Raw genomic sequence first — 26,073 nt, forward strand, 5'->3', positions numbered from 1 at the left:
CTGAGGAAGAAAAATGGTACATGGTACATATTGGATAGTTGGCAATGAGGTGGAGGTCCCTCATAGAGGTGATTTGCCTCCACCAACCATTCCGAGGCCTCTCCCCGTCTCCCACTTCCCATTTACCTCTTCTCCAGCTAGCTCATCAAAACCCCGACTCACATGTTCAAGGGAAATACTCGTTCTCCAGAGAGAAAGCATGTGTTTCTCATTACTAGGTTGGTGCTACCCACTTGATTTACAAGACAAAAAGTTAAATCCTGCTTCTGTCTGAACCTGCTCTGATGCAAGACTGGAATAAGGGCAATTTGATTGTCCTCAGATATAACCATAGTGTTTTGAGTCTGCGTTGTTCAGCCTCATCCAAAAATAAGTTTGTCTTCCCACCAATTTCCATCTCACCTGTCGCTAGCGCTGAGAGGCAACATGAGGAAGCAGGCTTGCAAGGGCTAACCTGTGGGGTCTCCTCACAAACTGCTCTTTCTCCCCAAGGATTCTAGCTCTGACAAACCTAAGGGTCTCAGAGATCTCTTGCTGGAAACCCACAACCACCCCCAACTCAGAAAACACCCCTTATCAGCCCTTAGCGGAAGTCTTCAGACGTCCAAGGCCCACACAACCCCAGCCCACCCTGAAAAAAGACATGCTCTCCTCTTCTTGCTGCTTCCCCTTTCACAGAAACCTTTCCCAATTCCCAGGAATTTAAATTCCTCACATGGAATGTACATGGGTACAGTCCCTAAAAAAGGTATGAACGAGAGAAGAGCAATCCACATGAACAGCCCAACCTAGACATGATTGGAGGCAGCTGAGGAGCGTTCCCCACCCAGGAGGTGCTGCTGGGAGACAGCACCCAAAGCCAGGGCAAGGAAACAGCTGAAGCAGGACACACAGAGCAGCAGACAGCTGAGAGGGAGGTGGGTGAGGCTGGCCAAGCAGTGGAGGATCCAGAGCTGGAGGCACTCAGGACAGAGTGATTGGACACTACAGGGTGGGCAAAGTTGGGGGTGCGCAAGGTGAGTGGGGCCGAGGGCAGGGGCAGGATACACTCACTCCCTGGCCCGGGGGATAAGTTGGTTCCCGGAGGCAGCAACCAGTGGCAGTCACGCAGTGGACTCCAGGAAATGTAGTCTGACCGCTCCTCCTTTTCAGCCAGCAGTAACAGGAAAGGCCAGGGAAAGGCTTAAGGATTTAAGTCAAATCAAGAAGTTAAGAAGGACAAGGGGGTGGGGAGGAGGAAAGGAGTGTTAAGCAACTGGCTAGGTCCAAGGTTCACTGGCCCTTCACATCTGCAAAAGGGGCAGCTAGGAGCTCTTGGCTCAGCACTTTCTGTGATAAGAAGGCACTTGCTCAGGAATCTCCTTTGTCAGCTCTGCTCCAGGACTGGGGACCCAGGAGAAAGAACAGACGTGGGCTGGGTGCAGTGTCTGCATCCCTGGGAACGCAATCCCGAGCAGATTTGCTGAGGACAGGGCACTGAGAAGGAATGTACAGCCCTGTCAGACCCCGTGCCTCACTGCAGCCCTGCTCTCTCACCCCAAACAAGAAAGGCAGGAAGGTTGCACAGTGAGACACAAAGGCTTATTCACCAGCTGAGATTAGAGGAAGTGTAAATGTGGTCAGTTCACCTCGTGATCGTGATCGGAGGAGAACTCTGCTTACTTCCCCACAAATAGGGAGAGAGATGGCTGCCCCTAAACTCAGCCTTTACCCCAAGGCTAAACCTCAGCCTACTTCAAAGCAACCCAGGTGAATAAATGTGACTCTGGCCTCTGGCTGCCACCTAACCTACTCACATTCCCTTTCATTCTTTTTTTTTTAAAGATTTATTTTATTTATATATGCATACAAGAGCTAGGGATGTAGGCCAGAGGTGGGGGGAGGGGATTGTAGTGAGAGGATTCACCAGAGACAGAGTGGGGAGCAGAACAGGCAGACTGACTGAAATACACTGCTGAGGGGAGCAGTGGGCAAGACAGGAGAGGTCTGCTGCACCATGTGGCGGATGAACTCATGCAGCAATGGCTGGTGATAGCTTGACAGTGCTGGCACTTAACCCTTGCACCTCCAAGGAGGTCCTCCCTTTCATGATTAAAAGAATATAGCAGGGCCTCCCCGGTGGCGCAGCGGTTGAGCGCTGGGTTGCGAAGCTGCCCCTGGCCTCTGCAGGGCCAGTTCGATCTCCGGCTGCTCCCCGGCCGGCCGGAGGATCCCACATGGTGCGCAGACCTCTCCTGCCACCCGCTGCTCCCCTCAGCAGTGTACTTCCGTCCTTCTGCCTGCTCTGCTCCCCACTCTGGCTCTGGTGAATTCTCTCACCCTCCCGCACTTCTGACTGTACCCAGTGCATGTATAAACAAAACAAACAAACAAATATAATAAATAAATAAATAAAAACATGCCTCTATAAAAAAAAAAAACTATTAAAAGAATATAGCAGGGCCTCCCAGGTAGCGCAGCGGTTGAGCGCTGGGTTACAAAGCTGCCCGCAGCCTCTGCAGCACCGGTTCAATCCCTGGCTGCTCCCCGGCCACCAGAGGAGGGTCCCACATGGCGCGCAGACCTTTCCTGCCGCCCGCTGCTCCCCTCAGCAGTGTACTTCGGTCCTTCTGCCTGCTCTGCTCCCCGCTCTGGCTCTGGTGAGTTCTCTCACCCTCCTGTGCTTCTGACTGTACCCAGTGCTTGTATAAATAAATAAATAAATAAATCTTTGAAAAAAAAAAAATATAGCAGGATCTTCAGGGTAAGAATAAATTCCCATAAGCACCTCCCCCAAATACAAGTTTACTGCATATTTCCCCTTAAAATATGGGGAAATAAGATTTCACTAAGTTATCCTAGACAAACAGGCCCAGGACAGAGGAAGTTGAACATTTGGGGAAATCACGTAGTTCATTGTACTTTTATAGTCTTCTTTAAACCTAGCATTATGTGGGGCCTCCCTGGTAGTGCTGGTCTTAGCGCTATCAAGCTGTCACCAGCCATTGTGGCCTGAGTTCAATCCCCAGCCAGGGAGCTAACCCACAAGGCACAGCAGACCTTTCCTGTCTTGCCTGCTGCTCCCCTCAGCAGTGTATTTCAGTCAATCTGCCTGTTCTGCTCCCCACTGTGTCTCTGGTGAATCCTCTCACCGACCCCTCACCCCCGGACCTCCCCTCACCCCACACCTCTGGTCTATACCCTAGCTCTTGTATGCATAAATGAATAAAAATAAATCTTTAAAAAAAAAGTCTATAAACCTAGCATCATGGGTCTCTTTTACCCCCTCTCATTCTGAAACCCAATTGTCTGTCCCTTCCCACACCCTTTCTAAACCTTCTTTGGTTATTTTACAACCAAAATGTGAAAATCTAAAAACCCCCAGGCTGCCTAACCTCTAACATACATTCTCCCATTCTAATCCATTGAACATTTTTTTTTCAACCATGAAGGGGATCCTGGTGTTAGCCTTACCAGAGCTCATGCTTCTCCGAAGCCACTCTCACAAACATCTGATAATTCATCCTTTTCTCCCTGTAACCTTCAAATGTGCCTATAATAATAATAACTAACACTTACTGAGCACTTACCCAGTCAGACACACTGCTAAGCACCTAAATGCTTTCCCTCATTTAATGTCCCTTTGAGGCAGGCACTGAGTCACATGCCAGGGTACCAGACTAGCCAGGTTGGGTGCAGGGGCTAGTCAACAGAGCCCAAGTTCTTAACTGTGCTATCTCCCCCACCTCTCTACCCCCTCATACCTCCTGGGTCTCCAGGCCTTCCTCTTAGACAGAAAAGCCCTTCAGATGGCTCTCTAATGAATTATCTGGGAGATAGTGTGATTAGATTAAAATAGAAAGCCTCTGCCATCCTGAGCCTGAAACCTAGACTTAAAGCTTGTTGATCAACTTCCTAGCTGCTTCACCCCTTTCTCACCCCTTTGCAGAGATGAGAGGTGATTACAAGTTCTCTTGGCAAAGCTGCTCTTGCTAAGGGTTCCCACTTGTAAAGCAAAGAAAAACAGCAATACATCACGCCTCTCCTTTTAAGACCAACTGCATTGGCACGAAAGATGAGTCCCAGTGAATGTCAAGAAAAGGAATGGAGGAGAGACGAAAGAAGGGGGGACCCTAAGGGGAAGTAGGAAGAGCAGTGTGTAGGATCTGGTTCCTGGCTGATGCCTTCTGAAAAGTGCAGGCCTTTGCAGGGAATCTTGAGACAGAAGCCCACTGGAGGGGAAATCCACACTCCAGCAAACAGCACACCCTAGCGGTCTCACCAGTGCTATGAGTGGAATTCCTACCTAGTCAACCCAGGCAAACTGGGCAGGGGAAGCTGTCCTTCTTAGAAAAGATGCTCCCTCCTTTCTCAACCACTGCCTAGCATCATCATCTGGGGCAGGAAAGCACCATCTCTGGAAACTCACATTTCCCCCAAGACTCTGGCTCTTGGGGGGAATGCTTCTACCATCCTGGGGCCAGCAGAAAGTTTCCTGAAGGGCTCTCTTACTCAAGGCATTATAAGAGGAAAACCTTGCCAAGTCTGAAACCCCACAAGAAAACAGCATTCCTGATCCACAGCACCCCTTGTTTTGGCACCCTGTCTGAGGTGCATTCATCTCGGAAGGCCTAGCGGAGATGACAGGACAGCACTCTCATCCTACAGCTTATGGGAGAAGTTTCAGATTCAGGGGTTCAGGGAAGACAGGCAGCAGTGCCTAGCACAGTAGCCAGTAGAGCCACCACCTGGACCCCAGCCGTGAATGGCAACACCAAACCGCATTGCCTCCAGAAACCAGAGCACAGGTTAGGCTCTTGGCTCTTCAGTGAAGCTCAGGGAGCTAAGTGTGAGAAGACACTTTAACCCCCAGAGACCCCATGCCCTGTCTTGTCTTCCTAGCTCCAACTGGTCTGTGCTGCCTCCCCTAACAACAGAAACAGAAAACAAATACACTGGTACAGCTAAGTTTCCCCCATCACCCCAAGCTGGAAGCTCAGCTCCTCCCTCTACAGTCCCTTTAAAAAAAAAAAAAAAGAAAGAAACAAGAAAGAAATTGTTTACTCCTGGGGCCAGGGCTGCCATTAACTTAGGACTCAAGTCCTTGGGTAGAGGGTTCTGCCCAGGGAGAGTCAGGGATGGGACCCAGAATCAAGAGGCTCTGGGGTCTCCGGGTGAACCAATTTTCAAAACTCACTCTATCCTCCTCCTGCACTTCCCCTCTCACCCATTGTCCCTCCTCTCCCACCTCTTACCTGTCCAGTGACCTTTGGGCAGGTGCTGAAAGGAGCAGGCCCTGGGGGAGGGGAGGGTACTAGGGCGGGGATGGGGGGGTAGGGTTCAAGCTGCAGCAGCTGTTGACTCTGAGGAGCAGAAAAGGCAGAGGGTGACGGGACCGAAATGGAAAACAGGAAAACACATGTGTGACTCTGGCCGGCAGCGGGGAGGGGCCAGGCGACGGGCTGGAGCTGGGACTGCCTGATCAACCCAGAGGACCTCAAGCCTGATCGCCTCCGGGCATCTTCTCCTGCATGTCTCAGCTCCTCCCCCTCCCTACCTCGGCTCCAAGCTTGCTTAAAGCCCTACCTTTACCCAGCACAGAGGCTCTCCCGGGGACTTACAGAGCCCTCTTGATGCTCTTTACAACTCCCCTCACCCTCATTTCATTTCCAACTCATCTGCCACTCACAAACTATGCTGAGTCTTGCAGAGGAGCAGGATCCATGGTTAGGGCACTGGAACTCTGAGATCCCATCTCAAGATCCTGGTTTCAGACCATATAGAAGGCAATTCATGCCAAGGAAGGTCACTTGTGGGGTACAGTTAAGCACATACCAGAACACTAAGCAAGCCCCTAGCTCAGATCCCCAATTGGTTCAGGGCACGCTTGTTTTGCCAAGTAAGAGCCAGCCAATGGGGTCAGAGCAAGCCCTGGCAACATCAGCTGGCTAATGAGTTGGCACCCCTTCAAACCAGGATTATTTAAGTATCTGTTGAATGTTTACTTAGCAGACATGGGGGAATACCATTTTTCTCAGAATAAAAACTGTAAGGCTCATCCTTTCTGTTCAAAATTAGAGCTTATTACATGAATTTATCACATGGAATTTTCTGAAACAAAATTTCTATTAAACTATGTAAAATGTAGTCAAATAGCATAAATCTCTCTCTCACAGATTGACACTTCACAGCGCAAGGTGCATGTTCAGAATTCCAGCGGTGACTGCTGCCTTGCAGCAATTATCATCTGGATGGTCTCAGGGTTACACTCTGCAACTTGTCTTAGAGATAGAGAGCCCAAGTAAGGAGTTGCCAAGGTCTCTGTCAGTGGATGAGCCCCAATTTACATTTCACCAGGAGTCAGGGAGAGAAATCAGTGTTCATTGGCACCAAATGTCTTAATTACTCCCAGGATGATTTGGTGCCTTCTCAGACCCTGGCTGCTGCCCAGTTGACCTGCCCCTTGATCCCACTCTGGAGTCAGGTCCAAGTTGTAAATGAGGAAAGTCCTGGGAAAACAGCCCTAAAACTGTCCCTGACCCCTACTTTCCCTCACTCCACTCCAGTCACACAAGCTTCCTTGCTGCTGCCTGCCACACAACCAGCATGATCTCACCTCAGAGCTTTTGCAGTTGCTGTTCCCTCTGCCTGGAACACACTACAGTGGTGGTGCTCATTTCTTCACTCACCCATTCAAGTCTGTGCTTAAACACCACCCAGGCTGGAGGCCTTCCTGGAGGTGTCTCAGAAAAAACAACTCCTTCCCTCTGTCAATCTCTACCCCTTCAGGACGCTGGACTTTTCTTCAAGGACACTAACTGCCCCCAGTCTCTTTGGTGTCACCTCCCCTACTAGAAGGAAAGCACCACCAGGGGTTTCCCCAACGCAGGGCACCTGCTGTGTAGTCCCTTGAGAAACGTTACACCAATAAATGAATAAATGAACAACGCTGTTCCTCCTGGACTGATTTCCCAGCTGGCTGGGCTCTGGGAATGTCTTTGAATTCGCCCTTCTGGTACACCCATGCTGCTGCTGCGCTGGTTCCGAAGCAAGGAGTATTTGGAGATATTGAGTATTTCTAAGAGTAAGGGGTTGGAGGAGCAGGGCGTGGAGAAGGGTATACTTTTCAGCTTTACTGGGAAATCCAGAATGGTTTGAGATGGACTTTTTACTTCATTCACTGGAAAACAAAACAAGCCCCTCGACTCAGAGAAGCTCTCGGTTCCTCTGTCCCACACCGGAGTGCCCGGTCTGGGGGCGCCAGAGCAAGGAGAGAGCGCCCAAGGAGGGGAGAAAGGCGCGCGGAGAAGGCGGGGAGAGATGGCGCTCAGGGGCAGCCACGCAGGTGGACTCGAGGGTGGCACTGCAAACCCTCCAGCGTGAACTCTTCCCCGACACCCCTCCACGCCCCTTCCCAAACACCCCCTCCACCCGCGCCCCGGCTGCCGGCGCGCCCCTCCACGGAGTCCTGCGCTTTCCCCGTATTTCCCTCTTTTGGCCCCGGCTTCGAGACTGCGGGCCGAAGACCTCGCCTTCCCAAATCCCACCCAGCCCCCACCTGCCCTCCATGCCCTCTGGAGAGCTCGGTCCGGAGGCTCTGGAGAGCCCTTGTAGTCCAGGTCCGGGCGCGGACTGCCTCGGGGGCCGGGGCCCCACCCCACCCGGCGCCCCTTGCATTCCGGCTGCAGGCAGCCCCCGCCCCGCCCGCAGCCTGGAGGCGCCAGAAGGAGCGGGGCGCGGGGGCGGCAGGCGAAAGGCCTCAAGGCCCGCTGCCCATCCTCACTTGGGCGCGGCTGCGCGGGCCCCGGGAAATGGAAAAGACCGCGGAGTCCCCGCGCCGGGAGGGCTCGGCCGCCTCTTCCTCCCCTCCCAGCCCATCTCGACCGCGCGGCCCGACGGGGACCGGGCGACAGCGCCAAAGCCAGACCACCCCGCCTCCAGCCCCGAGCTGACGCTCGGGAGGGACTCTGGGGAAGCGGGGGTGGAGGTGGGGGGCAAGGAGCGGCACCCGCATGCAGCCTGGAAGGGGTTCCCCGGAAGGGCGTCTCCTCCCCACGAGTTCGCTGTTCCCCGCCCCCTCGGGACAGCTGTTGCATCAGCTTGAGTTCTGAGTTCCCAAATCCGACAGTGGGCTCCGCCACACAGGGAAGGTATGGGGGGTGGGGGTGGGGGTAGCGCCGCCGCCAGGGGGCAGCACTTAACCAAAGATGTCCACGCTGACGAAGCCCGGGTGGCTGGAGTCCCCAAAGCACCTTTCTTCTGAAGATCCTTGGTGGTAGCGTGGACCCAACAAAAGAGGGCGCTCCTGAGCTAGTTCAAGGAAAGAGATCTGAAACGCTTCATACGTTTTAAAGGCTAAAAAATTACTTGTAAATAATAGTTTTGTCTTGCGCACCTTTTGGACAGTCCAGTTTTGTCGTTTTTAAAGCAACTATTGCCACTTTGCACAGATTCACAGCCACCCACTTTCAAGACCAGTTTGGTGCGGAGGAACCCACCCTGGGGGACATCCTAGCTGCCAGGCAAGGAAAAAGTGTGTAATCTGAAGGCATAATTTACCTTTTTTGTTTTAAAGATTTATTTTATTTATGCATCCAAGAACTGAGGTATAGGCCAGAGGTGGGCGGGGGGAGTGAGAGGATTCACCAGAGACAGAGTGGGGAGCAGAACAGGCAGACTGACTGAAATACACTGCTGAGGGGAGCAGCAGGTGAGGCAGAAGAGGTCAGCTACGCCCTGCCGGCCAGCTCCCTAGCCAGAGATGGAACTTAAGCTTCATAGTGCTGAGATTTAAGCCCTTGTACCACCAAGGAGGCCCAATTTACCCATCTTGAAATTGGCTCCTCTAACACTAAATTTAACCCTTTCCTATTTAGCAGGTCTTTGACAACCATAGTAAAAGAAAAGTCATGTTACAATAATTATATAAATTAGATAATATGCAAAGGAGTGTACTGTGTGAGTGGGTGGTTTATAGCTTTCAGTTTCCACAGTTTCTGTGAGGGATGAGTTATTCGATACTGACCTGTCCTAAGGAGGAACGTAAGGATGAAATGTAAAACAAGACAATTTCCAACCTTAAAATTTGGTCATAAGCATGCAAAAAAGAGTGAAGCAGTTGCAAAGGGAAGTATGGGCTTGACTAAGAGTCAAGTTTCACTTCAGTTCTTGTTCCAGCCTCATCATTATTCATCACAACATTTTAAAAAGTACCTAGTTTCCCCCAGCAGTGCACTTGTACACAAGTTACAGTATACAGACCTGACAGGAGTATATTTAAATAAACACAGTGGACAAAAGCATGAGTGGATAATGAAATGTTAAAGCCAAATACAGGGCATGATGCCCTTGAGAGGCATCATTTTTAAAGAGGTAAGACATGAGGTTGAGAACCCTGATATTTCGCCTTGTTCTTAACTCTACCATTTACCAGGTGAAGTCTAGAGATTGAAAGATATCTAATTTGGGATGACAAAGTTGCTTTCCTGTGAGTGTGATGGTTTCCCTGAAAAGGTCTGTCCAAGTGCCTCCTGTGCAATAGTGATTTCATGACGTCCCCAAGAATTCTGATGACGTTAGCTGTCTGCTAGTGTTCTCTTTCTCTGTCTTGAATTCTAAACCATATTTCCTGCTATTTACAACCCATGAATTGTCTCTCTGCCACATCACACTAAACACGTCAAAGACTGAACTTTGTCTTCTTTCCAAAGACCTTTCCCCTCCCCTATTTCCTGGTCAAACTTCCCATCCTGCCTCCAGAGTCCTCGAGCCCTGGTTCACTGATTCTCACAACTATTAAATTGTTGTATGTGGGCCTCCCTGGTGGCGCAAGGGGTTAAATTGCAACACTATGAAGTAATCCGAAGCTACAGCAGCACCACGAGTTTGATCACAGGCCAGGGAGCTGACCCACATGGCGCAGCAGACCTCTCCTGTCTGGCACGCTGCTCCCCTCAGCAGTGTTTCAGTACATCTGCCTGTTTTGCTGCCCACTCTGTCTCTGTGAATCCTCTCACAACCCACCCCAACACACGCACACACCTCTGGCCTGTACCTCAGTTCTTGTATGCATAAATAAATAAATCTTTAAAAAAATAAATTATTGTATGTGTTCACTTCTGCATGTGGAGTTCATATTATCCACATTATTTCATCATTTGCTCACCTTAATGCATGTGCCCATTTTTATGATTGTGCAGAGTAATGGTGTCCCTGTAATTTATGAGCTACTAGAAGATAGAAGTGCTGCTGTTTCAACTCCTTGTATAGTATTGGTGATAGTGCCAGTTTGTCATCTTTCCTGTCAATTCTGAATGTTAGCATTGCAGTTATTTTTCCAGCCCATAACTTCCACTATTTATTCTCCAACTATAAACTATGTAATGAAATCCTAAGGCTGTCTAAATCAGCTGTCTATCTTAGCACCATAAGCCACAGGCATATGGAGCTTAGGAAAGATGTTACTCAGTCATTATTGCAACTAACTGTAAAACAATAAATCCACAGCCACATTTTGGTTCAATTTCCTGATCTCTGTAAACTACAGGCAATCTGTACAATGATTGCTTCCTGCACTATCTAATCTACTTTACAGGTTGTGAACATTTTATGAAATTATTTATATCAAAGTGCCTTGATAAGTGAAAATGAAGTGTATGCATGTAGGATGGCGATGGTACTCTATTTTCTTATTTCCCTTGGTTAGTTTTTGGGGTCCATCTGTTGGGTTACAGCCAAGGCATTTTGTTACCATCCCTTCTGGTTCAACCTTAGTTTATACCATTCTTATTGTTATCTAAATAGCTGCTTTTACTTCTTAAACCAGGATCCACCCTTCCCCTTTCAAAGCACAGTTCAGAGCCACCTCCTGTGGAAAAACTTGTCAGTCTGTCTAGCAGAAGGAAATGAAAAACTTCCAGATAAGCCATTGCACCACTCCCTGGGATTCCCCCAATCAGCAGTGTTTAGTATCTAGCCTACCAATGTAGAAACTTTTATAGGCTTCACCATATAAAAAATACTTTCACATTATCATTCTTAAAACATTCTCACGAATGTGATATATTACGCTTTTTTTTAATGAAAAAATTAAGGATTATTTCCCCAAGTGCATGATAAAAAGGAGGGAAGGAGTCATAGACCTGGGTTTACCACTTACACTAACACCACCCTGGTAGCTCTTACAGAAATAGAATCAGATCTTAGCTCCCATACCTCTCCTTCAAGAAAGCCTTCTTTGAGAGTCTACTCTGGACCAAATTCCCTTATAGGCTCACAAACAACAGGTACTTCCTTTCCCACCAAGCCTCTCGGGTATAATATTACAGTAATGTGGTTATTTGATTATTGTCTTCTCTCTTTCTCTCTCCTGAGAGCCCCATCACTGATGTCCGCTTTCCTTTCCATAAATTTTTCTGAGCCTATTAGAGTACTTATCACATGTAAGTTACTCAATTTTGTTAGATGAAGGAGAACTGAAATCCATACTTTGATTCATTCTAAATTTAATCACTGCTCTTAGTCTGGGAAAAATATGTTAAGAAGATGCGGGAGAGGAACAGAATGAGGTAAAAATGTTACTTCTCCATGATACAAGTTATAATAAAATTCAAAGGATTTGCGGTCGGGGGAACAGTACGGGTCACTTCAGTCTGGGAGGACACCACTTCCACTGAAGATGTGTCCCCCACTGACGAGGCACATGCAGAACGACGTTCTCGCCCCAAACCCCGGGGTTGCAATTCCGTCGTTCACTTCCGTACAATGACCCAAGATGGCGGGCTCCGTGATTGGAAAGCAGGTTCAAGATGGCGGCTCCCTGCTTCTCCCGCAGCGTCGTGCGTGGCCACGGAGTCCACGCCCACTTCCGGCTCCTCGGACTCAGCATGGCTGCTTTAGGTACTCTTCTCTCGAGTAAGTGGGACTAGGGTGGGTGGGCTCGCGGTCCCGCGCGCGCGGGCCCGGGACTCCTAAACTAGCCAGACGGCTTTCTCCCCATTCTGCCTTGCTTTTTCCCAGCAGGTGTCCGGAGGCTGCATTGCTGCGCGGCGGCTCGGGCGGGCAGCCCGTGGCGACTCCAGTGAGTGCGGGTCTGGAGGAAGCTGGGGGAACTGAAGCTGGGCCGGGTTCTCACCCAGCTGTTTTTCTCCACCCAGGCAGGGCCTGGCTCCCAATCCTTCCGGCTACGGGCCCCTCACGGAGCTGCCAGATTGGTCTTACGCAGGTGAGCGCTGATCTGACAGTTAACTCGCCTAGACAGATGGGAGCGGGCGAGTGTCCATGTGGGGGTGTGTCTGAGTAGAAAATGTATTGAATTTTATTTTGAGTTGGGTGTAGAAATTTCTGTTGTTTAGTTTATAAATTAAAGTACGTCTATAGAAAGTAAAGAAAGACAGGATCATCATGGCTTGTGGGGATAAGGAGAAGATTATTCGGACTTGGGGCATCCCTGGGGAGGGAGTGACAGGACATTCACGTTTCTCAAAGCGGGTCGTGATTTTTTTCATAGTTAGGAAAAATCTCCCTTCTGTGTGGTGAGTTCATTTGGAGAATTTAGTGCCAGATGCAGGCAGAGCTCTTTGAAAGGCTGCCTAAATGAGCTTCTCAGGGAGAGGGGTAGAAGGAAAGGTGAGTATTAAGATCATTTCAGAAGTCTCTTTACCTTTACTTTAAGAAGGTGTGTGTTGGGGGGGGGGGACAGAATGATAGAAAGAAAACAGACAGTAGATATTATCCCTAGAAGAGAAGAACCTTAGAAAAGTTGAACCCACGTCCCACATGGAACTCCAGTTTATAGGTGGGAAAGTTGAGGCCTATGGAAGTGAATTGTCTGTGATCACACATCTAGGTAATAACAAAGGATTAGAACTGGGCAGAGGCCAGGCCCCCTTCAACATCCCCAAGACAAGAACTGGGGTACAGGCCTGAGATGTGGGGAGTGAGAGGATTCACCAGAGACAGAGTAGGGAACAGAACAGGCAGACTGACCGAAGTACACTGCTGAGAGGAGCAGCAGGCAAGACAGGAGAGGTCTGCCTCGCCTTGTGGGTAGCTCCCTGGCCGGCCAGGGATCAAACTCATGCTGCAGAGGCTGCAGATTGCTTCATAGTGCAATGCTTAACCCCTTGCACCACCAGGGAGTCCCCTGGAATTGACTTTTTAATCCAAGCTTTTCTGCTTGCTAACATTGTGGTCTTAGCCAGGCTATTTAATTGTACCTTTCAATTTTCACATCTGTAAAAGAAGAATACCTGTCTCCTGCGGCTCTTGTAAAGATAAAATGAAGCGACCAATGTAAAGTACCCTGCATATACAACATGGATTCCCTTTCCTGACAAATAATATCTCTTATCTCTTGCCTTCAAGGTTTCAGTTTTTGCTCTGTCTCTTTTTTGGTAGAAAGTGTCCTTTTTCTTCATCTCCATTATAAATTACTTGAGATCAGATAAGGCAACTTTTCAGCCAGTCAGATACTTGCAGAATTTTTTTTAAGATTTATTTACTTATGTGTACAAGAACTGGGGTATAAGCCAGAAGTGTTAGGGGGTAAGAGGAGACAGAGGGGGGAACAGAACAGGTGGATCTACTGAAATACGCTGCTGAGGGGAGCAGCGGGTGAGACAGGAGAGGTCTGCGGCACCATGTGGGTTAGCTCCCTGGCCAGGGATCAAACTCAGGTCATGGTGGTAAACCCCATGAGACTTAACCCCTATGCCACCAGGGAGGTATCTACAGAATTTTTATTATGTGCTTATGTGCCTATTCTATACTATAGTAACAACTAGTGATACAGTCTTTGATCATAAGGAGCAAGTCTAGCTGAGGAAATAAAACATGGAATACTTCAGTGCTCTGCCCCAGTCCAAGGACTCAAGATGGCTAACCCTAAGAACAACCGTATAGGGGCCCCTCTAGTGGTGCAGGGGTTAAAGACACGCTATCAAGCTATGGCCAGCCACTGCACCATGAGTTTGATTCCTGGTCTTCCCGGCCGGCCAGGCTTCTGACCCACATGGTGCAGTAGATCTGTCTGTTCTGCTCCCCATTCTGTCTCTGGTGAATCCTCTCACTCCCCTACCCCACTCCTCTGGCCTGCACCCCAGCTCTTATATGTACAAATAAATCTTTAAAAAAAAAAAAAACAACAAGGGCCTCCCTGGTGGCACAAGGGGTTAGGACACAGCCTAAGAAGCTATCCGCAGCCACTGCAGCATGAGTTCGATCCCCAGCCAGGGCTACCCACATGGCACAGCAGACCTCTCCTGAGTAACCCGCTGCTCCCCTCTGCAGTGTATTTCCGTCAGTCTGCCTGTTCTGTTCCCCACTCTGTCTCTGGTGAATCCTCTCACCCCCCAAACCTCTGGCCTATACCCCAGTTCTTGTATGCGTAAACAAATAAATCTTTGTTAACAAAAAAAAAAAAAGAACAACGGTATAATAAATGTCCCAAAGCAAACAGGTAGATATTAAATTGATGTGTACTTCTTTCAGAAGTGAGAGCTGAGGGAGTTGAAGAGGATAGAAGATTTCTGGGACAGGCAGGACTTGAGGTGGGCAGAAGGATGAGAATTTGCCTGGACGGACAGGAAAAGAGGCCCTTGTTACTTTATGGAATGAGCCAGAATTTAGCGAAGACAGAGTGAGTAGAAGAGTTATCAGATTGCTTTGAGTGGAGGGTTTCTGAAAATAAAACAGGAGATTCAGCATTGCAGAGGACTTTGAATTCCAGACTAATAAGGGGTAAGTAGGAACATGCCTAGGAGATTATTCTTGGTTGTACTAGCATTCCTCGCCCTTGAAGGTGAAGGACAATGTGGTAGGTGAATTAAGCTGCAGTGGGTGTGAAATGAAAGAGAGGAACTAAAAATTGGTTTTTGCCTCATTCCTGTCACGGTGCTTTACAAGGTGCTGCAGGCCATCTCTGACACTTGCCTTTTCTCTCACTTTTTTCCCACAGATGGCCGCCCTGCCCCTCCAATGAAAGGGCAACTTCGAAGAAAAGCCCAAAGGGAAAAGTTTGCAGTGAGTGGCCAGAGCAGCCAGTGTATAACAAGAGGGCAGAGGTTAAGGAGTGTAATTTGTGTTGAACCATGTTGGCACCTAAGCTAATACGCTGAAGTTTGGACAGCCAAAGGGAGGAACAGAGTGAGGCACTCCTAGGGCAGGACCCAGTAGTAGACGTTCAGCCATGCATTTTGCTGCTCTGCTGCTACTTCCCAGCCCAAGGCTGGGTCCCACCCCTTCCCCGATGTCATTTTCTAGCTGAAACCTCTGGCTTTGATCTGTGAGTGAGAGGATGTGTGGCACAGAGCTCAAGCCCCAGATGTTATCCTCACTGTCTTCCTGTCTATTTCAGAGACGAGTAGTATTGCTGTCACAGGAAATGGATGCTGGATTACAAGCATGGCAGCTCAAACAGCAGGAGAAGTTGCAGGAAGAAGAAAGGAAGCGGAAAAATGCCCTTAAACCCAAGGGGGCTCTACTGCAGAGCCCACTATCAAGTCAATAAAAGCAATTCCTGTCTCCTTTTCCCAGTCTTTCTCTGACTTCCTTTTCTGTCACCTAGATGTCTCACCCAGACAGACAAGAGCCTTTATGCTCCCCATCTGTCTTCAGAGCAAAAAAGCTTGGACACCAGGAAGAATGGACAGTGAGATCACTAGAAGTGTTGGCTCAGTGCCCTCACCCCTGACTTCAGTTCAACAGAACCTTGCTCTGGGAGAACTCTCCCCACTTTTACAGCCCATAGGAACTGGCCAACACTGACCAGTAGTGCTCTGCGGACATGGAGAGTGGCAGCCATTTTCCTGGGTTTTTGCCAGGCATTTAAACCTTTTAACATCACACTACAGCTCAGACCAACTGTGTTCAGGCATTTAATAAATGTTGTGATGAAAAAGCCTTTCCGGCAGAGGCCCATTTCTTGGCAAGCAACTAGTGTCAGTTTTCCTAAACTTTAGATCTACAGTCCAGGAGGGGACCCCTTCTGAGAAGGCTGACATGGGCAGAACCAGACTTGGGTGTTGCGTATTCTGCTAAGGCTGGATCTTAAGATTTCCATGGTTCTGACTGAATTCCAGAGGTCAAGTGGACAAAGGCCTGTACCTTCCACACCACAGTATAGGGGAGGCCCAAAGGTGCTCAGCCCCCAATAACTGGGATTGGTATCAAGTATCCACCATATATCACCCCAAATCTGATAGCTGCCCAGGACCCAGACAACCTTACATTATATCAATCATGGATTCTGGAGGGAAAGGACCTTTGTCCCTATTACAATCCAGAGTGATGGACTTCCATTCTCCTGCACAAAACGTAACAGTTCCTGAATCTCTGGGATTTCTGGAGCTTCCTACCTGACCTTTTGGTCCAGCATCCTATTTCTTTCCTTGCTTGCTTTCTCTTCTTTCTCCCTGCTACCTCCTTCCTCTCTCTGCTAACCAATGCCAATTCTTGGATCTTAGATTTTGCTGATGGTCAAATTTTCTGTCTCCCACACTTTTCCTGCTTCTGCTGCTTTTCCAGATCCAGTCTTAACCTTTTATCTCTCTCCCATCCTCAGCTTCTGTCGTCTTTCCCACCCTCAGCTTTAGCTGCTCACCTTCCCTGCGGACCTCCACCTTTTGTTCTCAGAGCCTAGGCTCTCCTTGAAAGATTTTCTTCTTTAAGAAATTACCTCCTTTTCCAGTGTAGAGGGACAACTAAACCCCAAAACTCTTCTCTTTTCTAACTATTTTGCCATTTGTGTTTCCCCAGATTCTATGGCCTTGACCCTTTCCCTCCCCAGCCAGTTCTAATTTAAGGAGCAGCCAGATCACATATGACAGTAATGAAGAGAACAAACTTGTCTTTCTATAAAGACAGGAGCCCCACATCCAGTGTGATTGTAGGTAGTTGGGTTTTGTTATTGTTGTGGGGGTTTCTTGGCAGGGGGAGGACATTGGTGGTTCAAGGACGGAGGTCAAGAACAAGGACAAAAGTTTCAATTTGATTGGGCCACAGGTCTCAGCAGACAACCCCTAACCCAGGTCTCAGATATGGAAAACCTACCCCAGCGCCATCCCAGACTCTGAACTTGCTTGCTCCAGCCACTGAGTGTCCCAGAGTTTCCCCCTCTGAGGTGAGACAAACGCTGAATACCAGAGAAATCCAACCACCCAAAATATGCTTAGGGAGAGAAAGTCTCCCACATCCCGTCTCCTGGATCCCCCCTCACAGCCCCCAGCTCTCGCAGCGGCCTCAGCCCCTGCAGATGGCAGCCTCCACCACAGAAAGGCAACTTCGGGTTTTTTTACCCGGCTCTTGGCTGTAATTGGATTCAGGCTGAAACAACCACGTCCGCACCGGGAAAGGAGGGCATTGGGGCGGGGGCGGAGGAGAGGCCGTGGGAGAAGGGAGGGACCAGAGAGCGCGAGAGGACTCCCGGTCCAGTTCGCCGACTAAGCAGAAGAAAGATCAAAAAAACGGCAAAGAGGGGACGAGCAAACGGGCGCTTTCAAGAACAATCCCCTCCTCGCCCGGCGGACAGCGCTCTAGGAACCCAAAGTCCGTGCCACCGAAGACAAAGGCGCCCCGAGGGAGCGGCGCGCGACCTCTGGGCTGGGGCCCGGCCGCTGAGCCCGCTCGGCCCGCTCCCCGCTCGGCCGCGGACCATGTCTCGAGTCCCACCACCCGCCCGCGGTCTGCTGCTCCCCCTGCTCACGCTCGGCACCGCGCTCGCCTCCCTCAGCTCGGCCCAGAGCAGCTTCAGCCCCGAAGTAAGTGAGCAACTCCGGCGCTGCCCGGAGCCGCGCGCGCCGAGGAGGCGAGCCCGGGGGTCTCCGGGGAACAGCCCCCTCCGGAGAGGAGGGCGCTCGGGGTCCCGGCTGCTCCGGCCTGCAGGATCACCCCCCTCCTCCCCGCGCGCTCCTTTTCCATTCCCTCCTCGCCTCCAAACTTCAAGTCGATCCAACTTCTGCCTCCTCCACCAGCTCTCCCCCACCCCACCCCGCAGCCGCCGCCAACTCTCTTTCCCATTCCTTTCCTTGGAACAGCTCTCCAGCCGGGCCCCGGGTCCCCACCCTCCCCGCTCCTCTGGGCTCTGAGATCAGCTCTGGAACCAGTTGGGAGCCAGATAAATATTTGGACTCCGCGCAAAAAAAAAAACCCACAAAACCCGCGCTATCCCGATTTCTTGTCAAGTGCGAGCGTTCGTTGTTTCTTCGACTTTCCAGCTCCCCAGCGCTCTCCGCCCGCGCGCGCCGGCGCGAGGGCGCCCCGGGAGGGCTGAGGCGGACTGGCCCCCGGCTCCGGCCCCCCACGCTGCGGCCGCCGCTTCCCGCCTCGCGGGCGGTCCCGGCCCTCCGCCACTGCATCGCGGCCAGGTGGGGGGCGGGGGACAGCGGGGCGGCCCCGGCCCCCAAAGACCCCTGCCGCCCCAGAAGCCCCCGAATCCCGGCCCGCAGCCCTGGCTCTGGGGTCGCGGCGCGAGCGCCCTGGGCGCGCTTCCGTGTGCACAAAGCTCTCCTTGTGAGCCTGCGGCTCAGCCCGGCCGCCCTGCCTGCCCTGCCCCTACCCGGTCGGCGCCCTCGGGTCCTTTTTGTCGTTTTTGTTAATTGTTTTTTGTGTTAATTGCAGGGAAACTGGGGGCTTCGCGCGGGGGAGAGGGGAGAGGGCCTGGCCCGGGTGCTCATACATGCCTGGACTGACTGGCGGCCCCAGCCCATTCCCTGACGCTGGCCCACAGGGCCAGGGAGGAAGCGGCGTGGGAGTTGTCTGAATAGGTTTTTCCTCTTTCCCTCTTTTTTATTTTGGGGTGAAGGTGAGAGACGGATTTGATCAGCTTCTTATTTTGGGCCATCCCTACCCACTCAGCCGGCGAGGGCCTGGGTGCGGTCGGGAGGGGCCGGGACGGGCCAGGACGGGGGGAGGGGATCTGGACTTGGCTGCTGCTGTCTGTCCTGATCCCACTAGAGAAGGTACAGGGCTCTGACCGTAGGAATGGCCGTTAGGAATGGAGGTGACCAGGGCGAGTAAAAACCTGCCCTGAGGCTAAGCCTGAGAAGGACAAGGAGGAGGAGACATCCTTTCACCAAGCCTGGAGAATTCATCTGAGGCCTGAAAGGGAGAGCTCCTAACAAAAGGAGCCTGGGCATCTGGGGGGCTGCCCGCTGCCAACTCTGCCTGCCCTAGCCTCCCTAGGGGAGGGGCGGCAGCCCTGGCTCTGTTTTAAGTGGGTCTCAGGCAGTCCCAGCCCAGAACCACCATTTGCTTCTAAGACATGAGGTGGGAAGCAGAGGGGGGCAGGCACAGGGCCTGCTGGAGAGCCAGAGATGCCCTCCACCCTCTTCAGGACTCCTAAGCCAGAGCTGGGAGAGTTCCCTCAACTTTCCCCCAGGGGAATACCTCCTACCATTCAATTTTCAAGACAAAGCCTGACTGAGTTCTCTGGCCCCAGTAGTTGCTCCCTCTCCAGGCGGATCTGTGGGGAGAGCTGAGGTGGCCCAGGCCTAGGGCTGCCTGGTCCCTCCCACCAGGCCTTCATAGTCTTGTACCAGGACAGCCCTCTCTTCCCCCTTGGCCTGTCTGGCTCTGGGCCCTTTCCCCACCCAGCCGCAGACACTAGAGTCCTCTCTTCTGTGGTTCCGACCTCACAGTCTCCTCTGTAGTTCATGCTTTACTCAGCGCCTGCCCTTGTGACATGGAAAGAAGAAAAACCTAGGCCTGGGAGGAGGAGAGGGGCACTTCCTTTCCAAGCCCTGCGGCTCTATAGATTCCAAGGAAGTCCCCGTTTCTTGACTAAGCCTCTGTTTTTCTTTTGGGTATCTATCTGGTGGAGGTTGTGGGTGTGAATACTGAGACAGCTTACCTTCTTAAACAACTCAACCAGGGGATTTACCCCAGAACTTGTGGATGTCGATTCTCCCCACCTCTCTGTCACCCTCTCTCCTGTCATCCTGCCCTGAGAGAATTCCCCACCTCAATCTGCAGAACTACTAGCTCCAGGAATAGGCCACGCCTGTCTTTCCTCAAAGCTCAGGGGTCATATAAGTCTGGGACGCGTCTACCCTGCAGGTGAGACTAGGGGTAAAGGGAGTTTCCTGCATACTTGGGCACAGGCCACAGCAGGCCTCCCTTGGGCACTAGCTGTGACTTCAGCCAGCACAGGTCAGGGCAAGCCTACAGCTCCCAGAGAGCAGCCCAGGACAGGAGCACCCTGCCGTGCTTCCCTCTGGTATGCCAGAGGTTAACTTGAGGAGGGGCTCTCAGAACCTCGTGGTGCTGAGATTTGTTTTGGCCAGGCCTGTTGGCTAGGGAAAGGCTGAGTTTACATCTCAGGCCCTAACTCCCCTTCAGCCTTTGGGGATCACTTCCCAGAATCATGTTGCAATTCTTGCCCCTATGAGCTCAGGTCCCTGTCAGCTGCTCCTGAATCACCCCCAACCCCAATGGGAGAGCACTGCAGCAAACCAGGGCCTGGGACTAGAGGGAAAGGGCTACCCGGAGATCCAGTGTAATGCCCTGGGATAAGGAGTCCAGCATGGACTGCAGCCTCTAGCCCTCTGCACAATAAACTCCAACTCAGGCAAGCTGCACCACCCCCCCACCCCCGGCCGCCCTCTGGAATCCTTAAGAAGGCAAAGCTGGAGCAGGGACCACAGCATAATAACCTGGCTTATTTTACCTTTTAGACATTTGGAAAATACTCCATTACTCCTTTAGTAAAGGCTGCCTTTTTCCTCACAGGTCTTTGCAGTGTATGTACCTTTCAGTCAAATACCAAAAGCCTTTATATTGCAAATAAGTCATAGCATACCTAGAATAAAATACAGTCACCAAGTCACCACTGCTCCATCTTCCCCTCCCTCTACTGAAAACCTTAAATGGACTTTTAGGAACCAAGTCCCAAGTCAGATGCCCCTTGTTTGGGACTACTAGGATCCTGGCTGTGTGTGGGATCACACCCTTCACCACCTCCAAAGGCCCCACTTTCCCTATCAGCAGCCACCCTCAGTCCTGGCTGCTTGTCTGCCCGCCTTTCTGAAAAGATATCAGCTATGAGAGTCCTGGAGTTATGGCATCCCTGCCCCAGGAGGCTCCCATACCAGACCTCCTGCAGCCTCCACCCACCCATCATGGGCACAATCCAGTCATGGGGGGGGGGGGGGGAAGAATGCTGTATTTACAATAGTGAAGGAAAGTGCTGGTATATTTCTCAGCCCTGAGAAGACAACCTAGAACTCAAACCACCAGGCCATCCATCCTCAAGACAACTATAACCAAAGCCTGTTCCCACCCCTGTCTGAGTCCAGGATGACAAGCCATACTGGGGCCTGGCCACAGTTTGGGTCCAGCCTGAGAATTCCTCCAGACCCACTGTCAGAGCCAGGCGTGGCACTTGTGCCCTTTCCTTACTGAGCCAAGGGTGCATGCCAGGTGCCATGGAGGAGGCAGAGGCCTCCCTTGGACGAGTTGGGGATGCTAAGCCACATCACTTTCCCTACAGGCCTGGCTGCAGCAGTATGGCTACCTGCCCCCTGGGGACCTGCGTACCCACACACAACGCTCACCCCAGTCACTGTCAGCTGCCATCGCTGCCATGCAGAGGTTCTACGGTCTGCGAGTGACGGGCAAGGCTGATGCAGACACCATGAAGTAAGTGCTAGACCTTAGAAGGAATTCTGCCCAGCACCCACTGATGTGACCTTGAGCCCCACAAAGGTTGCTGCCTGCAGGCTTGGCTCCTGCGCCCATACCTTATCCCTACACTCTGATCCCGACCCTTCGAACCTCATAACTGTGGCCCTTCCCCATGTGACCCTGGAGCCAGACATTTCCCCTCTTGGAAGATCTTTGCTCTTCCATACACCACACTTACCCAAATCCTCACTCTCCGACCCATCCCAGAGCCATGCGGCGTCCCCGCTGTGGTGTTCCAGACAAGTTTGGAGCTGAGATCAAGGCCAATGTTCGAAGGAAGCGCTATGCCATCCAGGGCCTCAAATGGCAGCACAATGAGATCACTTTCTGGTGAGTCCAACAGGCAAGTGGCCTTTCTCACATCGGGTTACCTTTCCCTATCAGCTGACAGAGACTCAGACCTCCTGCCCTACTCACCTCTGTTCCTGGGAAGCTTCCTTGGGAGTTGGGAAGAAAATGGCTATAACCCTGGAAGAGGTGCAGCCTGCAGAGGGTACACCCCAGAGCCAGAAAGCCAAAGCCTGAGGGTCCCCTCGAGCCCTCAGTTTTTGGGGCAGAGATATTGTGAGGCTGCAGGAAGTGCTGGGTCAGGCAAAGGTGGCTGGGCAGTTCACTCGGACCCGGGAGAATGCAGGGAAGGAAAATTTTGCCCCTTGTTAGCCTAACACACTCCCATCCTCTCCCCACACGACTGGACCTCAGCATCCAGAATTACACCCCCAAGGTGGGCGAGTATGCCACATTCGAGGCCATCCGCAAGGCTTTCCGTGTGTGGGAGAGTGCCACACCACTGCGCTTCCGAGAGGTACCCTATGCCTACATCCGCGAGGGCCATGAGAAGGAGGCCGACATCATGATCTTCTTCGCTGAGGGCTTCCATGGTGACAGCACACCCTTTGATGGCGAGGGCGGCTTCCTGGCCCACGCCTACTTCCCAGGTCCCAACATTGGAGGGGACACCCACTTTGACTCTGCTGAGCCCTGGACTGTCCGGAATGAGGATCTGAATGGTGAGCGAGGTAGCCCTAGGACTCTTACTCACGGGCGAGTCCATGATCGTTTGTACAGGGGTTCTCCTAACTCCTCCCAAAAGTTCAAACCCCAATATCTCAGGCCACAAGGGACCACAAAGATCTCTTGGTCTCTCTTCCAAAGAACGCAAGAAACCTGTATTGAGCTATTTACATCTGGTCCCTTCTCTCACCCATTAATTGACTTGCCAAAGACTTAAGAACATCCAGTCACCCACCTTTCCAGGAAAATGTCACCTCTAGCTCCTGGGAGAAACTGAGATCCAGATAGGGCCTCAGTTCCCCTCAATATAAGACTTCCTGGGATTGGGATTATCCCCAGAGCACTCTCTTCCCTCCATCCCAAGGAGGTTACCGACAGGCTTCGTGCCTTAGCTGCCAAATATGAGGCTGGATCTCAGCAGTCAGTCACTTTGGGTGCAAAACATGGCAGGCAGGATTGGGTGTGCAACTGAAGCCTCTGGTGGGGAAGCCCAGAATCTGAGGGAAGGATCCTCAGTTAGTTTTGCCTGTCACCATAACCACCCCCATCCCTCCAGGGAATGACATCTTTCTGGTGGCTGTGCATGAGCTGGGCCATGCCCTGGGCCTCGAGCATTCCAGTGATCCCTCAGCCATCATGGCACCCTTTTACCAGTGGATGGACACAGAGAACTTCGTGCTGCCTGACGATGACCGCCGAGGCATCCAGCAACTTTATGGTGAGTAATCTACGCCCATATCTGCTCCTTGTCCTCTCCTGGTCTATCTGAAGGTGCCCACCCCTTCATCTGACCCCACCGCTGTTCACTCCCACTCATCTGCCCTGTCCTTTCCTAGCTGATGGCTTCAGCCACCCCTAAAGATCCACAGCATTCCAAGGGTGTTTCTGCCCAGATTCTGTCTCTTTTCTCCTTCTCTGCCACCTAATCTGAAGTTCCCCTCTTCTCTCCCAGGGAGTGAGTCAGGATCCCCCACCAAGATGCCCCCTCGACCCAGGACCACCTCCAGACCCTCTGTCCCTGATAAGCCCAAAAACCCCACCTATGGGCCCAACATCTGTGATGGGAACTTTGACACCGTGGCCATGCTCCGTGGGGAGATGTTTGTCTTCAAGGTGAGAGGAAGAAGTGAGCTGGTTTGGGGTCTCTGACCAGGAGGCTAAGTGGAAAGTGCAGCAGGCAGGCCAAAAACTAAGACTGAGCCAGACGGGGAGCTTTGGGGCTGTTGAGAGGACCAAACTACTAGACCTACTGTACTGTTCCCACCTGACTGCCTCTCCAGGAGCGCTGGTTCTGGCGAGTGAGGAATAACCAAGTGATGGATGGATACCCAATGCCCATCGGCCAGTTCTGGCGGGGCCTGCCTGCTTCCATCAACACTGCCTACGAGAGGAAGGATGGCAAGTTTGTCTTCTTCAAAGGTAATCAGGCATTCTGCTATTGTCTTTGGCGTGGGGAGTGTCTGGAGGAGCGGATTCCCCTTGACTCCTCTGAAGACCCCTCAGTGGAACCCCAGCCCTGCCCTTCTCTCTCCTCCCCAGGAGACAAGCACTGGGTGTTTGACGAAGCCACACTGGAGCCTGGCTACCCCAAGCACATTAAGGAGCTGGGCAGAGGACTGCCTACCGACAAGATCGATGCTGCTCTCTTCTGGATGCCCAATGGAAAGACCTACTTCTTCCGAGGAAACAAGTAAGACCTCACCCCACTTTATCCTTGAGATGTTTCTCATTGGAGAAGGAGCTGGCTGGGCCTCTGCTGTGGCCCAGCACAGCAGCCTCCTCTGCATGCCGAGTGAGTGGGATGTGACCGGGTCACCGTTTCAGACCTGGTCATTTGATGCCTCCTGCCCCAGCACCGTGCCTCCGCCCCAGCAGCCAGGCACTGTCATTACGGGCTGCTGGTGGCTCCTTGCAGCCCAGCCCTCCTTCCACCCCCACCTTCCGCTGCTGTCAGCTGCAGGCCCTCATTACACAGAACCTGGCCTCCACCCTGTCCACAGCCACCCTTTGCTCACTGGTGGATTCAGTCCCAGGTCCTGCTACCCATGACATCCCTAGTGTCCAACCACCACCTTCCTCTCCCCTCACCCAGGTACTATCGTTTCAACGAGGAGCTCAGGGCAGTGGACAGCGAGTACCCCAAAAACATCAAGGTCTGGGAAGGAATCCCTGAGTCTCCCAGAGGGTCATTCATGGGCAGCGACGAAGGTGAGAGGGGCAGGGGAGGTGTGTAAGGGGAGGATGGGAACAGGGAGTTAACAAAGAGCCGGAGAAAAGCCAAGAGGACAGGATTGTGTGGGAGAGAATGGTCATCACCCATGGCGGGGTCCTTGCCATGTGCCAGGCACAGGGCCTAGAGCTTCCCACGCCTTAGACCCCAGTGGTAGCATTACCCCAATTACAGCGGAGACCGGTGCTCAGAAAGATTAAGAGATGAACTCAACAGGCTTGCACACTGACGGATTTCCCTTCTGCTCTTCTTCCTTCGGGTCTTCTGGATGCTGCCACCACCTGTCTTCCTTGTCACCTTATTGCCGGCCCCCCCAGTCTTCACCTACTTCTACAAGGGGAACAAATACTGGAAATTCAACAATCAGAAGCTGAAAGTCGAGCCGGGCTACCCCAAGTCAGCCTTGCGGGACTGGATGGGCTGCCCATCAGAGGGCAGGCCAGATGAGGGGACTGAGGAGGAGACGGAGGTGATCATCATCGAGGTGGACGAGGAGGGCAGCGGGGCCGTGAGTGCCGCTGCCGTGGTGCTGCCCGTGCTGCTGCTGCTGCTGGTGCTGGCAGTGGGCCTCGCGGTCTTCTTTTTCAGACGTCATGGGACCCCCAAGCGACTGCTCTATTGCCAGCGTTCCCTGCTGGACAAAGTCTGACCCCCACCGCTGGCCCGCCCACTCCTACCACAAGGACTTTGCCTCTGAAGGCCAGAGGCAGCAGGTGGTGGTGGGTGGGCTCCTCCCACCCCTCCCCAAGCCCCCTCCTGCCCCTCACTCCCTGCCTCCCACCTTTGTCCCGTGACTGGCCTCTCTACCCTCCACCCTGGCATCGCTACTTCCCTAGATGGGTCCCCTGGGGTTCAAGAAGGTCCACCCCTTCCAGCCCCTGCCCCTCGAGGGAACCCTGTAGCTTGGTGTGTGTCCACCCCCATCTGAATGTCTTGGCTCTGCACTTGAAGGCAGGATCCTCAGACCTCGCTGGTAAAGGTCAAATGGGGTCATCTGCTCTTTTCCATTCCGTGACATACCTTTAACCTCTGAACTCTGACCTCAGGAGGCTCTGGGCACTCCAACCCCCTCTGGCCCCCAAGTGTAGCCAATGGGCAATCTCCCACCACTCTCTGTGGCTAAAGGAAATCTAGCCTTGTTGTGGGGGTAACCCTGAGAGAGTGAGTGGGTG

General features: G+C 52.1%; 2 protein-coding genes across 3 annotated transcripts; both read left to right on the forward strand.

The window, feature by feature from the left end:
* Positions 1 to 11,841: 11,841 nt before the first annotated feature.
* MRPL52 (mitochondrial ribosomal protein L52) lies at positions 11,842 to 15,487 on the forward strand (the record flags this gene model as incomplete). 2 transcript variants are annotated; one of them, XM_084240009.1, is made up of 5 exons in its annotated part: positions 11,842 to 11,892; positions 11,998 to 12,058; positions 12,135 to 12,202; positions 14,936 to 15,000; positions 15,335 to 15,487. In XM_084240009.1, the coding sequence occupies 5 exons, from the start codon at positions 11,865 to 11,867 to the stop codon at positions 15,485 to 15,487; spliced, it is 375 nt and encodes a 124-aa protein (XP_084096135.1). The 2 variants fall into 2 exon arrangements, with proteins under 2 accessions (XP_084096135.1, XP_084096134.1); XM_084240008.1 differs by having other exon boundaries at positions 11,865 to 11,892; positions 12,001 to 12,058.
* A 2,143-nt stretch (positions 15,488 to 17,630) lies between these two features.
* On the forward strand, positions 17,631 to 25,550 carry MMP14 (matrix metallopeptidase 14; the record flags this gene model as incomplete). The annotated part of the gene is made up of 10 exons (XM_084240630.1): positions 17,631 to 17,735; positions 21,464 to 21,612; positions 21,865 to 21,987; positions 22,360 to 22,667; positions 23,228 to 23,389; positions 23,624 to 23,784; positions 23,952 to 24,090; positions 24,211 to 24,361; positions 24,764 to 24,879; positions 25,219 to 25,550. The coding sequence occupies 10 exons, from the start codon at positions 17,631 to 17,633 to the stop codon at positions 25,548 to 25,550; spliced, it is 1,746 nt and encodes a 581-aa protein (XP_084096756.1).
* Between the last annotated feature and the right edge of the window lie 523 nt (positions 25,551 to 26,073).

The sequence above is a fragment of the Talpa europaea genome (genome assembly GCF_964194135.1).
Source record: "Talpa europaea genome assembly, chromosome: 8".
Taxonomy (NCBI): domain Eukaryota; kingdom Metazoa; phylum Chordata; class Mammalia; order Eulipotyphla; family Talpidae; genus Talpa; species Talpa europaea.